Below are 15,594 nucleotides of genomic sequence, written 5' to 3'. Positions count from 1 at the left end.
GCAGGTTGGACTGTTGGCATGCCTCCATTACAGAGGGCAAGGAAAATGATACTATTCACCAGACACACGAGCATATGTTACACTTTGCACATTCCACAGTATGCTTTAGTCAGCTTTAAACTTTAGTATGACAATCAGGACTTTACATTTAGAGTCTGTTGACTCAACAACTGAACCACTCCCTGCTCAGGTGAAAGAACTTCTCCCATGACTAACCAAACCACACAGAGGAGGAGATTGTGGGTGACACAGTAGCGGTGGTTGAATATTGTATTAAGAGCAGCGGTACAACACTTTATCAACACTCAATCCCACTTTACATTTGCTGACTGTGGATAAGAAACAAAATATATGAAAACAGGGATGATGGCTAATGTGAGGTCACACACCAACAAAATCTTGATTTCTAGTTAGCAGGATGGCACAAAGTGTGAAGTTTCACAGTGTACACTCACTTCTCACGGTCACTCTCCTAGAAGTATTATATACATATAAATCACACTGGGGTGTGGGTAATTTATAAAATACCCCCACTCACACCAATGGCAACACAACCTGATTCTGATTCTGACTAACTGACAGGAGCAATGTGACAAGTGGCCACCATCTTTGTGAAATTTTCCAAAAAAAACAAAAACAAGGAATGTGCTAATATCCTCAATAAAAAATTAATTCAGGGGAAAAAAACAATTGCTGATTATAGTACATGACTTATTCTACAGCCTACGCTGCTCTTCTAACCACTAATGTTCCATTAGCGCTAATAAAGTCATTTGTAGGGCAAGTGACACCGTTTCATCACGTTCACTGTCATTAGATGAATTGACTTGGAAAGCCCCTCTGAATTTTGGCACATACGAGCTGATTGGTGGATATTTTCAAATGAAACATGTCAGTCAATCGGAGAAGGGGTTGCCTGAGCAGCAGACCAAACAAAAGGGTCCAGGAAATATGTTGAGAAATAATCCAGTTATATTGCTTTACTCTTATTTGAAGGCATTTTATAACCCGAGATATATATTAAAAAAAAAAAACATGCTCTTCATCCAAGAACATCTCGAAGTCGCGGGGACTCCAACTATCCATCCATTTTCTTTACCGCTTATCCTCACTAGGGTCGCGGGCTGCTGGAGCCTATCCCAGCTATCCAACTCCCGGAGACAAATTCCTTGTGTGTTTTTCACATACTTGGCAAATAAAGATTATTCGGATTCTGAAGTCCTACACCATGATTTTTGAGTCCTTTTGAGTCATTTTAACAACAATATAATATTTACATATTTAATATAAATCATATACTGAATAAATCATATACTGAATTTTAGGACATCTGCAGCATTATGTAGTCAATTTACATATTTTCCTGTAGTATAACCATAAAATGATACATATAGCCGTAGAAAGAGAAGCTATGAATTTTGGTTTCTCGGTGCTGTGGTCCTAGTAGCAAGTCTTTTCAAGTCAATGAGTTTAAGTCCAAGTGAAGTCACGAGGCAATGCTGTTCAAGTCAAAGTCAAGTTGCAAGTCTTGCCCCCAGGCTCAGAAGTGGCTTGACCCGAGAAACCCGACAGTTGTACCCCATCTCCTGGATGCGTCTGAATGTGGTGGTTTTTGAAGCTGTGACTCCCGCCTCATTCCACTCTTTCTGGATCTCTGCTAGATTCTTGAATCTTCTCTGTTTGATAATCCGCTGAAGCCCACGGTCATCTCTTTTGCTGGCGCATCCACCAGACTTTCCATTGATATGCTTGGACACAGCACTCTGTGAACAGCCAGCCTCCTTAGCTATGAACTCTTTTTGGCTTACCCATCCTACGGAGGGTATCAATGATAGTTTTCTGACGACTTGTCAAGTCTGCAGGCTTCCCCATATTGAACCCAACTGAGACAATTGAAACAAACTGAAGCAATTTTCTGACACTTGGGGAAACCTGTGCAGGTGCTTTGAGTTTAGTAGATGATTAGTGTGTGACACTCAAGTTTCAAACATTTATGGCCTGTCTTTTTTTTTAATTCCTGATTTCGTGGGTTTTATGAGTCGGAAGCCCAAATTGTGTAAAAATAAACAAATAAATACATGGAATTGTTTAAATTGTGGGCCCTGAATATAATATATAATAATAATATATGAACATTTAACTTTTTGAATGGAATTATGGAAATAAATTAACTTTTCCATGATATTCAAATTTTTTCAAAAGGGTTTGTATGTCAGTCAATACATGTGCATAACTTCCTTCACCCTAAGGCGTTTGTTTATTCATCAGTGAGATCACTAAGGGATGCATGTCTTACTCCGACTGAAGAACATTTCCTTTTTATGTTAGTTGCACGCTACGTACAATTTCAATGCACAAACCAGTTTCAAGGTTTATACTTTTAAAAATGACAAAGTACAATTACAAAGTACAACAAAAACATGCATTACATTTAAGCATACGGTGCTCACCCACGCGTTCATACCAACACGACCAGCCAGCGTGATCTTACAAACCACATTTCACTCATCAGCCACACCAACACCACTGTGCCCACAACCAGCCCTCTAAACGGTTTATCCTTTATTAAATGGCCACCACGTTAGGTACATGGCCATGGTCTCCTGTATAAATTGTGTAATTAAAAAGACAATACAGTGGTACCTTAACTTAAGAGTTGAATTCCAGGACCACGCTCGTAACTCAAACCACTCAGTATCTCAAATTATCTCCCCATTGAAATTAATAGAAATGCCATTAATCTGTTTTAGCCCTCCAAAAACACTGAACAGAATTTTTGTCATGTGTTTTTAATTGGGGAAAAAGCACTCTACAGTATTGTATACTATAATAACATACTGCAATAACAATTAAATTGAATGTACAGAATTAAACAGTTTGTGCATCATGATTTCATGTTCACCAAGCAAAATGAGACAGCATATGGCAAAAAAGTAGAATACTGTCTATTCTCAGCCCAGTAAGCAACAGTAATATTAGTCATTTTTTTTGCAAAGGATAATATATGCCTGTGAACATTGATATAGCATCTTTCTACATGTGTTGCTGCACAGTTGGTGTTCTCATAACTATATAACTACCGCAATGTTAATTTTGTTAGCCCGGCGTCCATTACTTTTTGTATTGTGTGTTAGCATTAAGCTGGTGGACTTTCGTAAGACAAAGTTGTGTGATTTTGTAAACAACTAATGCATAATTCTCTTTGTTTGTAGTTCAACAGTAAATCTCAACTGGGAGTGGCAATACACAACTTGAAGCAGCACTCAAAGAATTGTTCGCGATCTGATTCATGTGAAGTTTGCTGCCACTATATAGTGCTTATAATTTAAATTTTTACTTTCAACTCAAAAAGAAAATCAGCTGCGCGGCGGCTTGAAATACAATCGTAAATCGGGTCACTTGTAAGTTGAGGTACCACTGTAATGCCGTTTATTGTGGTTGGTTGACATTGACAGTGACTTTCCACTATCATACTGAGTGATATTGTTCACTAATGGCCCATCTCATGCAACTAAATAACTATGTGTGAGGTTCACTCTAACTTGCATCCATCACTTTCAAGCCTCCTTACCGTGAGCGGAGGGCCTGCCAAGCGGCATCAACATCAGCGTATAGGTTCTTCTCTGAGGGTTTCCCAGAACTGGCGCCATAACCAGAGTAGTCGTAGGAGAACACGTTGCAGTTGATCCGGGAACCCAGACCGATATAGAAGCTGCTCATCTGGCCCAAGTCCACCGCATTTCCGTGGGAGAATAACAGTGTGTAGCGGGCACTGGGCGAGCAGCGGACGAACATGCACGCAATCCGGTTTCCCCGGGAGGTACGAGTCATGAAACACTCAATGGCTTCCTTCTCTCGGGACGAGTATTGCCAGTCAGCACGCTCGGACAAGTGCAGAGTCCAACGGCTGCCGCTATCGTCGCACATCAGGCTGTAGGTGGGCTCTGGGGGCAGGAAGGCCAGCTTGGCTGTTATCTTGCTGGGGCACGGAGGACAGCAGAAGAGGCAACAAAGCTCGCTGAAGGATAGGTGGTTCATCCTTGAAAAACAGAACAGATTTGTCACAAGAAAACACCATGCAAACAGATCAATTTACTCTTGACTGATGACCCCTTAAAGTAAAATGTGGGTCAGAAAGGTTTTCCCCTTCAAAGTAATCCCCCTGGAGTCTTAGACACTTTCCCAGCCTTCTCTGACAGGCCTTCATGCACTCCTGGAAGGATTCATATGGGGGGATCCCACTTGGGCTTAAGTCATCCATCCAGCTGACTCTAGGCGAGAGGCGGGGTACGCCCTGAACTGATCGCCCGGCAGTCGCAGTGGGCTCAAGCCTTCCAAATCTTAATTTTATTTTCCGAGAAAAACAATCCCTCATAAAGACAGGAAAAGCATTGATTGTATTTTCACTGATCGAGGCAGCACAGTAGTGTGCGGATCCATGTACTGTATGTCTGTGGGGACAAAATGAAGGTTGGGCACCATTTTGGAGATGCATGGCTCTCTTGAAGCAGGTTGAGAAGGACACAATCCCATCTGTAAACAGAGCAACTTCCCTGCCTGCCTCAAGGCTTTACAAGGACTCAGGGCATCAGTCACCCAGCACCTGTACCCCACCTAAGGATACCTTTTGACGTATTTGATGCTCCTGAGAAGTATGGGTGCCTGCAGGAAAGATTCATGCTACAGTTTGTTGGCAACAAATCTGGTCGGTCGAGATGGTACAATAGTTTCCGACAAGGCGCTGGGCATTTCACACGACATGTTTAAAAGGTCCCTTTGTAATTAAACTCAGTATGATGCAGTTGGAAGAAACGACATGCCTTTGTCAAGCTTGTCACTGATGTACAGTAGAATGGAAAGTATGATAGTACTCCCTGCTATGCCAACCCATTTGCAGCTAAAGCTGGGCCATTCATCAAATGGGTAATATCACATACACACCATACTGTTGTCTAGGTTATACACAAGGCAAGGAGATAAGGATTTTACCATCCTTTTGTCAACTTTGCATCAGTGCAATGCAGAATGTATTAAGGTTGTTTCTGCTTGTGTGCTTCACTGCATGTAACAGAGAGGAGAGAAAGCCTTCCTGCAGCATTTGCCACATGCCTTCAGGCCAATGATTGTCCCACAATCATGTGGGCGTTAGCCACCCATTTTTAAACTGGCCATCTAATGCAAAACTACATTAACTGGCCACAACATGAGGTATAGATCCAACACAAACTGCATCAACCTACGGAATTCATAGACGTAAACATGCTGCTTTATTGACAGAGATGTAATAATTTCACAATATGTTTGTTATTTTGGTTGAAGTTTGCAGTGCTGTAGAACTGTTCACTGCTTCAGGTGAGGCAGAAATATTAAAAACAGTTGGATGCTGTACAGTTATAAACAACAACCATAATACCAAAATACATAGTGAAAATATTGGAAAATAAAAATTTTGGGCATCAGTCGACAGTCGTCCTGAAAGTTATAAGTTTGTCATTTTGAAAATATTTAAAGTGGGAGTTGCGCAGTCAAGATGCCTTTGCAAAGACACCACACCCCCTTGTTTTGGGTGTGTCACTCTCTCCCTTGACTACCAGCCCGCATGTGTATTTAATGTGTTTTGATGGTGTCGTGCAGCGCTTCGCTAACCTGTTCAGATAAAGCCCACTATTTTTAAACCCGCCTACTCGCCAAATAATCAGCCCACTGCTTATACAGAAGCTGAATCCAAGGAAAATATGGTGGAAAAGTCTCAAAAGGTACATTTTTATAATACCATTAATGTGTACATACTTCTCACACAGACAATTATGTTAAGTGTGACCAATCCAGGGTGTACCCTCTTGCTCATAGTCAGCTGGAATAGGCTCCAGCTCACCCGTGACCCTAATGAGGACAAGTACTATATAAAATAGATGAATGGATGATTGATTACGCTAAAATGCTACTTTTAACATCACCCGTGTAGTGGTTACAAACTTAAGGCGGTGTCACAAAATTCATTTACGGACCACATTGTGTTTCTCCAACTGTGTGATGTTTCAGGTTAAGCGGGAAACACACACATACCAGTTGTCAGGCTGAATGTAACTTTTTGTCAGGTGGAGCAGGAGCCATGTCAGCCGTGTGGAGATACTAAGGCAAAACTTGGTTAGCCGACTGCAAATTATGCTCTGCAAAATGGATGATAACCGCCGCTTGTTGTGACGGCGGTCTGTCCGACATGTACCAAGTTTCTCAAGCACTGTTGCTCGCTGCGCACTGCTTGGTTCCAGACACGCCAGTCGCGCTCCTGTCACAAAGCCACTGCGGCACAACGCGTCGAGTAAAGAGAAGCAAGCAGTGGTGTGATACTTCAGTTGTCCTGTCAGTTTTTCTTTTATAACTTGTGGGCAGCAGTCTTATGTTTCTATTTACTCAATTTTGTAGTAAACACACAAAGGCAACGAAGCATCCATATTCCATTCCATGAGACTTTTTCATCTCTTATCTCTTCATCGTTGCTTATCTACTCCTTTTACATAGTGCCCGCTAGTGACACCACCCAACTGAAATGCCTTTTGTTACAGGCTACATTTAAGTGAAATGTGTGGCAAGACTTAGGGGGGAAAAAAAATCAGTAATGACACGTTCGTCTAAAAAGTTTTATATTTGAGCCAAACTTGTGCCATGTTTAAGAAACTGTTATGTTTTTGAACAATACTCAATTAAAACATAACACTTTAATCGCAATTACAAGATGTAGGAGCATTATCAACTAGGGCTTCAGTATTGGTAGTTGGTATCGGGGAGCACTCAAATGTAAGTTCTTGTACCTGGACTCGTAATCAGTCTGGAGCAAGAAAGAAAAAAAGCAGTGTCGTTGCATCCCTAGTGTGTGGTGTGCTGTGTTGATCTTGGTTTAACCACACACTATAACAGCATTGAGCACACACTAAGAGTATTTCCTAATCATATTTGAGGTCTCTTTGTTAAGTGGTTGCATTTTACGTTGAATTCGGATGAATGGGCGTTGGAAACGATCAAATAATATATTTAGCCAATCATGGCACAGTTAATAAGGCGCTATTGATTACATCAGCTTCACAGAGACAACAGATATCAAAGCATAAAGCCCCAAATAAACATACCGCCTAACTATGGCACTACTACATAATTTAAAAAAAAAAAATTAAAATCGATACGAGTGCTCGCCACTTAAGCCATTTTTGGTGGTGCTAATACTCACCTGAAAATGGTCACTTTAAAAGACTAATGAGGTCCTGATGTCTCCAATAGGCCAGACGTATCAAATTATAGTCAGTATTGAACCAAAGCTTATTTACGCACACTTCAATGGAGGGGTTCCATAGAAGGGGAGGGGTGCATTTTAATTACACAGAGGTGGCCTGCGCATTTATTTAAATCAGCAGAACCGTATTAACGTCCTCTGCTCTGATCGAGTGAAGGATACAGCGACATCGCACAGCAGCTAACTACATGCAGGGGAGGGGAGGGGAGGGCGTTAGTTTTCACATTTAGTCCACCAGTAGTCTATTGTGTCACCGGCAAGTGGGCCAAAAAGCGAGCCTTGCTAATGGTGCATTGCTGGGGGAACGCCAAGATGGTGGGAAAGGCAGCAGTGAGCGAGCTTAAACTGATTCTAAACTGGTTGGTTGAGGTTTCAGTGACTCGTCAGTGATCGTAATGAGCGACACAGCTATATATGAGTGAGTCTCTCTCTCTTTTTTTTTTTTTAAATAAACAAAATCAGAAGATGGGGGTGTCGGTCTGACATTACCTGGATATCGGCTGTTTCCCTTCCAGTCTTCAGGCGACACCTTTGGCTTTGGTATATTGTCCTCAGACCACGCCAATGAATGTATCTTCTTGTAGAAGGCAGGAAAATGGGGAAATGTTATCCCGCGACAGAGTTGACCCTCGTTGCTGTTCGTCGTTTTGTTGTTGATAGGCGATGTTGTGTGGTGAAGTCACCCGTGTTAAAAGGCTTCGTCTTCCACTTCAGGCGGCTTCCGTGACGGTTCCTTTTCCTCCCTCCGCTCGGTTTCCTCAACATAGAAGCCCGAATAATTGTTGACCAAGTCGATTAACATTAAGTTTCACCCGGTTTGAAGGCGACATGGGTGAACACGAAATATTGGCTGAAATATAAACTTATATGCGGTTTGGCATCAGTCCGTGTTGGTTATTAACAAGCAGTTAACAGCAGTACCACTTGACTCGTGAGACATCGCCGCTCAGATTGCTGATCTTGGCTCCGAGCGGATGAAGGGCGGTAATTGACAGCTTTGTCAACCAATTGTAGCTGCGCTGACAACACGGGGCCCACCAATTGTACAGCTCGTGGGCGTTAAATAGGCGGATCCAACGAGAGTAAACGTGACTGATGTATTTGATTGGCGTCCACAAAAAACAATCAGAATTACTATTGGCGGAACTGCTGCTACTACAGAACTGCCTTTTTTTGGGGGGGGGGGGCGGATAACGTCATCTATTTGTGACTTCGTCCTTACGTTTTTTTTAATGTTATATTTCAATATACTTTGTTAACGTTATAGTAAAACTAATTTAAAATAAAACAAATTTCATCAAAGATCAACAGACCACACAATCGTGTCGTTACTGGCAATTTTGATTGACGTCCACAAAAAACAATCAGCGGTTACTACTGGCGGAACTACTGGAACTGCTAAACTGACGTTTTTTAAAATGTGTGGCTCTTTCGATACTTTATTATTTTATTTTATTAAACTATTTTATTGTTCCAGAGAAACGGACTCAAATTAAAAGACATGAAAGAAAAGCGACAGAACACTTCTCGAGTGATAATATGCTAATGCTTGGCAAGACGACAACTACTTCCGGGTTAGTGTTTCATTGGGGTGTATGTAGTTCGGTAGCAAAACTGTACCATGTGTGATAACTAGTAACAACTAACTACTATGAGCTCACAGAGGGGTAACGCGTCTCGTTCGCGAGCCCAAAAGCACCAAAACAGCACCGCCTTTAAAAACGACAAATTTGGAGCGAGTGTACAAGTAAAGGTAAGACTTGTTTACCAGTCAGTCACAGTCCATTGTGTATCGGTACAGCTTTTGTTTCTGGACTGCAATACACTTGACACTGCATGTACAGTTCGCTTTTAATTTGTCAATGTAGAAAATGTAATGTTTGTGGGTTTATTTTAAACATGTGGTTGTTAATCTAGAAAGCAAATTCCAAGATCCACGATGGACTGTGTCAACACTGCAAGGGCGTTCTTGAGTGGAAAGTCAAGTACAAAAAATATAAAACTCTAACACAGCCCCGGAAATGGTAAGTATAAATGTAATGTACAGCGTGGTCCTTGGTCTACGACGGAGTTCCTTTCTTAAGGTACTTACACGGACACTGCACGTGCTTTTCCCGGCGCCCACCTCAGGGAAGGGCGCTGGACACGTTGTTTGGATTCCCACATAGTTTCCAGGCAGGACACGCCCTGGTGTAACATGATTGGCTCCCGTCTCGCGGGAAGGGCAGACTTGACGCAGATGAAACGAGATGACCATCCCAAACATATCACATATGTATGAAATAAAAACAAAGATATTTGTTGTGGTGAGGTTTATTGCTAGGGTTGAGTCTTAAGGTGGTTTAGGATGGGTTAAAGTTAGGATTAGGGTGGGCTCGGAGCAGGCACGACACAGGAGCCAATCATGTTGCAGCGTGCGTGTGCTGCCTGGAATCAATGTGGGAATTCTTTTAACCCCACGGCACAAGCTTAGCCATATTTGGCTTTGGTTGCTAAGCAACCGAACAGGAAGTAGCCTGGTGCCTTTTCCCATGCGTTTGAACGTAAGTAGGCTTTACTACCTCTTCACATAGATATGAAGAGGTAGATATGACACGACCCTTTTGAGCTGTGTACCTCCGGTGACGCTAAGCTTGTAGGGTAAAAGCTGTTACTGTATTCCATGTGTGCCGGCACATTGTGCACACACCGCCATACTGTCACAACAGCTGAACTGGGGATAACCTTTCTCAGGTAAAACACAATTTGGGTGCTTTTTAAAAAAAAAATCTGTATTGATAGCACACATTTTGGTGTTGACAAAAAAGTAATCCTTATGAAACTCACCTGAAAAATGAGCAAGTTATGATCAGGAACGTCGACCTCCCCAACATGGCCGTCACGTAGGCACGTCGGTTAGCCGGGCTGCTGTAGCACGCTGGCGTATCTAGTCTTCACATTTATGAGGCCGCAGCTCAGCAATATATTTGTTACAACTTAAAGCCCTGGCTTTGCTTGTAATGAGGAGGAGCAGACGTGATACAAATGAATTATTTATTGTAAAAAACATTAAAATCGCACATTTCTATCCCTTTCAACCAACCTGGTACATCAAAGTAGTGGAGATCGCCGTTCATCTCTCTGCCTTCTTTACCACGCCTTGGTACGACATTTGTCTTGTGTCCTAGAGCTCGGGACACTGGGACACAGCATTATTTTTTTTTTCTCCATTTTGTCCATGCCGTCTCACTGTACATCTCTGCCACTATCGCTTGCTGTTGTCACTCTGAAATCACTCTGCCACTATCTCGCCTATTGTATGCGCCCCGATATCATCACAGCGCTCTGTTCAATTCTGGCACGCTGTGGCAGGTGCCCACCGTGCACAGCAGTGCGTCATTGCGCCAGGGCAGCACATACACAACGAACGCGATGGTCGACAGTGCACTATGCTGTTGTGAATGCAATGTGGAAAGTGTTTAATACAGAAGTAAAGTCATAATTATAGTAAACATTAGGCTTTACCCGATCAGGATTTTCACCGATCAGCAAGTTTAATAAAACGATCACCGGTCCGATCATAAGATGGAGCAATGTCTGTTTACATGACTTGTTCATTTATTGTATATACTTGTATACTTAAGTATCTTCAAAGGTATTCTCTAGGCAAAAGTTAAAATAAAGACCTCTAGGGGGCATTCAAAGATTGGCCACTGACATAAGTTTAGGTCAAATCAACATTACAACATTACGGAAGCGTATTGCATTCACTTGGATTTAAAAAAAAAAAAAAAAAAAAAAGTTTTTCTGAGTAATTTTTTTGAGTGCTTTGTTTTTCTGACTATTTTTTTCTGTTTTTCTGACACATTTTTTTCCCACCTGTTTTTCTGACAAATTTTCTTTCCACCTGTTTTTCCTGACTATTTTTTTCTGTTTTTTGGACTAATTTCTTTTTCCACCTGTTTTTCTGACTTTTCTTTTCTGTTTTTCGGACTAATTTTTTTCCACCTGTTTTTTTGACTAATTTTTTTTCTGAGTTATCGGGACACATTGAACTCACACAAGAACCTGCAAACTGCAAGTGACTCTTTGAGGACTCACTAATGGCGGCTTACTGCTCGTACACCTTCAACCTGCCCATACACGTTTACCTTACCGGTTCAATTAAGGTGCCTGGGTAATGTCGACAAACTAATAAAAATACCATCTATGTGACTCAAAGAGAGGGGTATCTCCCAGTGTCTTAAACCCATATCAAAATAAAACTTGATCAAACTGAATAAGCCGGTCATGTTGCTTACTACGGATTCCGCAAAGAGTCACTTGCAGTTCGCAGGTTCTCGCGTGAGTTCGATGTGTCCCAATAACTCTGGAAAAAAATTAGTCAGAAAAACAGGTGGAAAAAAAATTGTCAGAAAAACAAAGCCCTCAAAAAAATTACTCAGAAAAACAGGATTTTTTTTTTTTTTAATCCAAGTGAATGCAATACGCTTCCATACAACATGACAAAAATAATTGGTGCTAACCTACTGTAATTCAATCACTTTAATCAATACTGTTAATGACATCCTTACTCTAACTTTCTCACTGTCCCGTCTTTATGGGCGGGCGTCCATATTTTTTCTCTTTTTTTAAATCTTTTTTATTTTCTTTCTTCTTCCACGCTGCGTTGCTTGAATGCGGCATGCTCCTCCTCGTGTACATTCTTCAGGTGCCGAACCAATTTGTTGTGTTGAAGCATTTAGATGATGTTTCCCATGACGTACTTCAGTTGTGCACAGACTGCAAATAACTTACGTGTTGTTTGTCTGAGATGCTGCAAAATAGTCCCACACCGATGACATGTTTTTTTTCACTGACAAGATTGAAAAAAACTTTATTCAGTCAGATAGTGACAGTACTACGCCACAAGACACAGAACAAGGCTAAAATAAACTAGCTTCTGGATTCATACGCGACGGCGACGCACAGTAAATGTCTTTTGCGGAGCCGATCGATGACCTCATTGAACGGATCGGCAAATTATGACATGAAAGCCGATCGACTGATCAGCATAAAATGCTAATCATCGGCTGATACCAATCAGGCCGATCAGATCGGTGTAAAGTATAATAGTAGTAAATATTTATATGAAAAGCACTTCTATCCAATAACGAACGAGCGAACTAGTTCATTGGATGCTGTTCGTAACCTGGAAATGTCAGAATTACAGTACATTTTGTATGTATATATGACGTAAACTAGGCCATAAATATAAAACAATTAGTTGAAAAACCTTCCCTCCTTGTGAAGCGTGTAATTGGTCTGCGCCAACATCCTAACACAAACGTAATCCCAATCAAAGTAAATATTTGTATGAATAACACTTATAGGCCATACATATTAGCTAGTTAAATGGCAAAAACAAGTACGGCGGTAACTGAGCATGATGATTCTTGGTGCCGGGTGACGACGTATTCTTGCGTTACGCGCTGTACATAATCTCAAAACGACTTAGACCCAGGACCCCTCTGTAACACTAAATATATATTTTTTACTATCGACTATAGAATTACCATATACATACATGTTTTTCTATTTCAGCATCAAGTGTTCTCAGAAGACTGTGAAGGATGCTTATCACGTCATTTGTAAACCCTGCTCTCTTGAGCTGGAAATATGCTGCAAGTGTGGGGATAAAGCGGACATTGTCATCCCGTACGTACTCATCAACTATCACCAAATGCCTATAGCTGATTGTGTGATCTAAATATATTTTCTGTTGAGAATTGAGGAAATATGTCTTCGTAGTAGTCTACAACACCTTAGATAGAAAATATCAACGATATTGTACCTTTTAAAATGGATTTGGTGCAAGTAACATGTTTGGGGGCGTTTCTTTGAACAGGACAATTTGTCCTACTTGGTAAGCAGTTTATTGTTTGAGAATGCTTCCATCTTGTGGTCATGAGTCGCCTCACAACAGTTCCCTTGACTTGACAATAGAGGGAGTAAGGTGGTTCCAAAGCTCCTTTCATTAATCACTTCAACTGGAGTTGCGCTCTATTTCCAAGAGCCTAATTCATGCCCATATCCCGTTTTTTTTTTTTTTTGGGGGGGGGGGGGGGGCGACGACTATTTTTTGTCTATTTACATGTACATTTCAAGTGACATATATCTGATATGGCACTCCTTACACTGACAGAACATATGAAACGACCCAGATGTGCAGAGACACAAATAACTTTCAAATAAGTGGCAATATGGAAGTAAACATAAAGTACATAAGTACTACAAAATTTGATGATTACATACTATTTAGCTGGCCTGGACTGCCTTTTCACACCACTGTTTTAAAGGAGGGTACTTGATGGCAAAAAAAAATTGAATTGTGAAGAGGCTTTATTCCTAATAAGTATTTTCAATATTATTGTAAGCCACTGTAACATCATGCATAGTTTGAACATTATACAAACAAAATAAAAAACTGCACTGTAAATAATGATTCAGTTACTGAAAGTGTATTGCACATAAGTACCTAAATAAAACAATTCTGAAAGATGAATTGTATTGTACCAAAAGCTGAATATATTCATCCATCCATTTTCAACACCGCTTATCCTGGTTAGGGTCACCGGGCGCTGGAGCCTCTACCAGCTGACTTCGGGCGAAAGGCGGACTACACCCTGAACTGGTCGCCAGTCAGTCGCAGGGCACACACAAACACGGACAACCATTCACACTCACATTCACAACATCAATGAGTGGGAACTGAACCCATGCTGCCCGCACCCTAGTCAGGCGAGTGTACCACGACACTATCAGTGACTAAGCTGAATACAACGGAACGGGGAAAAAAAAGGTTTTAACTACTGTAATGTGCCAGTGAACATTTAATTCAGTAATTATTTGCACACCACTAAAGGGAATGTGTAGATCACACTTTGAGAATCCCTGCTGGATAAACAAGTTCATTTCTCAGTCAAAAAGTACATTTTAACCTTTTTTGTTTTATAGAACAGTCACACTGAGAAAATCTATCATTATGTTTTTAATCTCACAAGACACCCCCGGAGGGCATGAAAGCTCAAGCACCACTAAATAATGAGGGGTATTTTTTTGGTCAAAAATGAAATGTTATTTTGTTGTGGGGAAATCACACTCACCATGTAAATGTGTAATTATTTTAGCCAGGCCTTCATTACAATTTTAACCTCGAGCTCAATCATCCCCAGAGAAATAATTTTTTGAGTCGTAAATTACATTTGGATGTTTTTTATTTGTTGTGTGTGTGTTTGGGGGGGGGACTGCGAATGTGTAACTGTCACACACAACACATACAGTACACACACACACTGGAGGGACACTCAACCACCCCGACCACAGTTCAGCAACACCTTCTCTGTAAGTTACTTGTTGACAGGATGTAAACAGTAGGTGGTGATGATTGTTTCTCTGCCACTTTTTCAGAGTTAACTTGCATCTGGACCAAGAAGAAGAAGAAGATGACAAGGATAGCAAACAGAAAAGCAAAATGTGCAAAAAGAACTTGGACAGTGATGATGAGTTTGATGACGAGGATGATGAGGACTTCGTTGACCTTGAAGACAAAGAAGATGAAGAGAGTAAATCCGTGCTTGAGAAGACACAGAGCAAGTCTGTTCCACTTCCAGATGTGTCCAGAGTGAATATCATGAAATAAATGATCAGGCAGGTGGACTCTTCGACATATTACTAGACAGCATCTTGTCATACTATTTGCCAAGCTGATAACAAATGGCGACATACTGTTGGTTTCTTCTTGGTCGAGCAGATTCAATCAACATCCATCCATCCATTTTCGGTATCCTCATTAGGGTTAGGGGTAAGATGGAGCCTATCCTAGCTGACTTTTGGCAAGAGTGAGGTAAACCTTGAATTGGTCGAAAGTCAATCTCATGGCACTTACAGACAACCAGCTATTCACACGCATGTACAAGTTAGAGCCTTCAGTTTATGTAACCTGCATTTTTGGGGACTGTGGAAGGAAACCACATTACCTGTAGAAAACGCACTCAAGCCCGGAGAGAACATGCAATCTTTATACAGGAATGCCTGAGCCCAGATTTGAATTTCTGATTTGTGAGGCGGATGTGCTAACCACCACAAAAAAATGCATCAAACAAGGACCTCCATCGTATGAGACGTATTTGTTGTTGTTTTACAGACCAACTGAATTTACCACAGGTGGAGTCTATTTAAGCTGTATGTATCTCAAGGACGATCAGTGGAAATACAATGCATCTGAGTTCAAGTTTGAACTTCATAGCAAAGACTTTGGCTTTATTTTTAATAAATTTGCAAAATTT

At 41.1% G+C, this 15,594-nt stretch overlaps 2 protein-coding genes across 4 annotated transcripts in view; one reads left to right on the top strand and one right to left on the bottom strand.

The window, feature by feature from the left end:
• Nucleotides 1-9,401, bottom strand: part of abhd17b (abhydrolase domain containing 17B, depalmitoylase) — a 23,432-nt gene extending 14,031 nt beyond the window's left edge. Inside the window, exons 1-2 of the mRNA XM_061672201.1 lie at nucleotides 7,778-9,401; nucleotides 3,572-4,039 (exon numbers count right to left, since the gene is read on the bottom strand). Coding sequence (XP_061528185.1) covers nucleotides 3,572-4,038 — 467 coding nt within the window. The 5' untranslated portion in view covers nucleotide 4,039; nucleotides 7,778-9,401. The remainder of the gene's footprint in view (nucleotides 1-3,571; nucleotides 4,040-7,777) is intronic.
• On the top strand, nucleotides 7,555-15,594 carry c3h9orf85 (chromosome 3 C9orf85 homolog). Of its 3 annotated transcripts, XM_061672203.1 has the most exons (5): nucleotides 7,555-7,706; nucleotides 8,766-9,041; nucleotides 9,206-9,312; nucleotides 12,851-12,964; nucleotides 14,717-15,594. In XM_061672203.1, the coding sequence occupies exons 2-5, from the start codon at nucleotides 8,940-8,942 to the stop codon at nucleotides 14,946-14,948; spliced, it is 555 nt and encodes a 184-aa protein (XP_061528187.1). In that variant the 5' UTR covers nucleotides 7,555-7,706; nucleotides 8,766-8,939; the 3' UTR covers nucleotides 14,949-15,594. The 3 variants fall into 3 exon arrangements, with proteins under 3 accessions (XP_061528187.1, XP_061528188.1, XP_061528186.1); XM_061672204.1 differs by lacking the exons at nucleotides 7,555-7,706; nucleotides 14,717-15,594 and adding an exon at nucleotides 13,876-14,667 and having other exon boundaries at nucleotides 8,430-9,041; XM_061672202.1 differs by lacking the exon at nucleotides 7,555-7,706 and having other exon boundaries at nucleotides 8,441-9,041.

The sequence above is a fragment of the Phycodurus eques genome, chromosome 3, assembly GCF_024500275.1.
Source record: "Phycodurus eques isolate BA_2022a chromosome 3, UOR_Pequ_1.1, whole genome shotgun sequence".
NCBI lineage: Eukaryota > Metazoa > Chordata > Actinopteri > Syngnathiformes > Syngnathidae > Phycodurus > Phycodurus eques.
Note: the sequence above shows the minus strand (reverse complement) of the source record. Positions and strands in the feature narration are given on the sequence as shown.

Excerpts from the sequence above, each read along its gene's own strand:
- c3h9orf85 (XM_061672203.1), top strand. The coding sequence starts at position 8,940 with ATGAGCTCACAGAGGGGTAACGCGTCTCGTTCGCGAGCCCAAAAGCAC. Across the intron at positions 9,042-9,205 it reads GAGCGAGTGTACAAGTAAAG|AAAGCAAATTCCAAGATCCA; the intron begins GTAAGACTTGTT and ends TTGTTAATCTAG. Across the intron at positions 12,965-14,716 it reads AAAGCGGACATTGTCATCCC|AGTTAACTTGCATCTGGACC; the intron begins GTACGTACTCAT and ends CCACTTTTTCAG.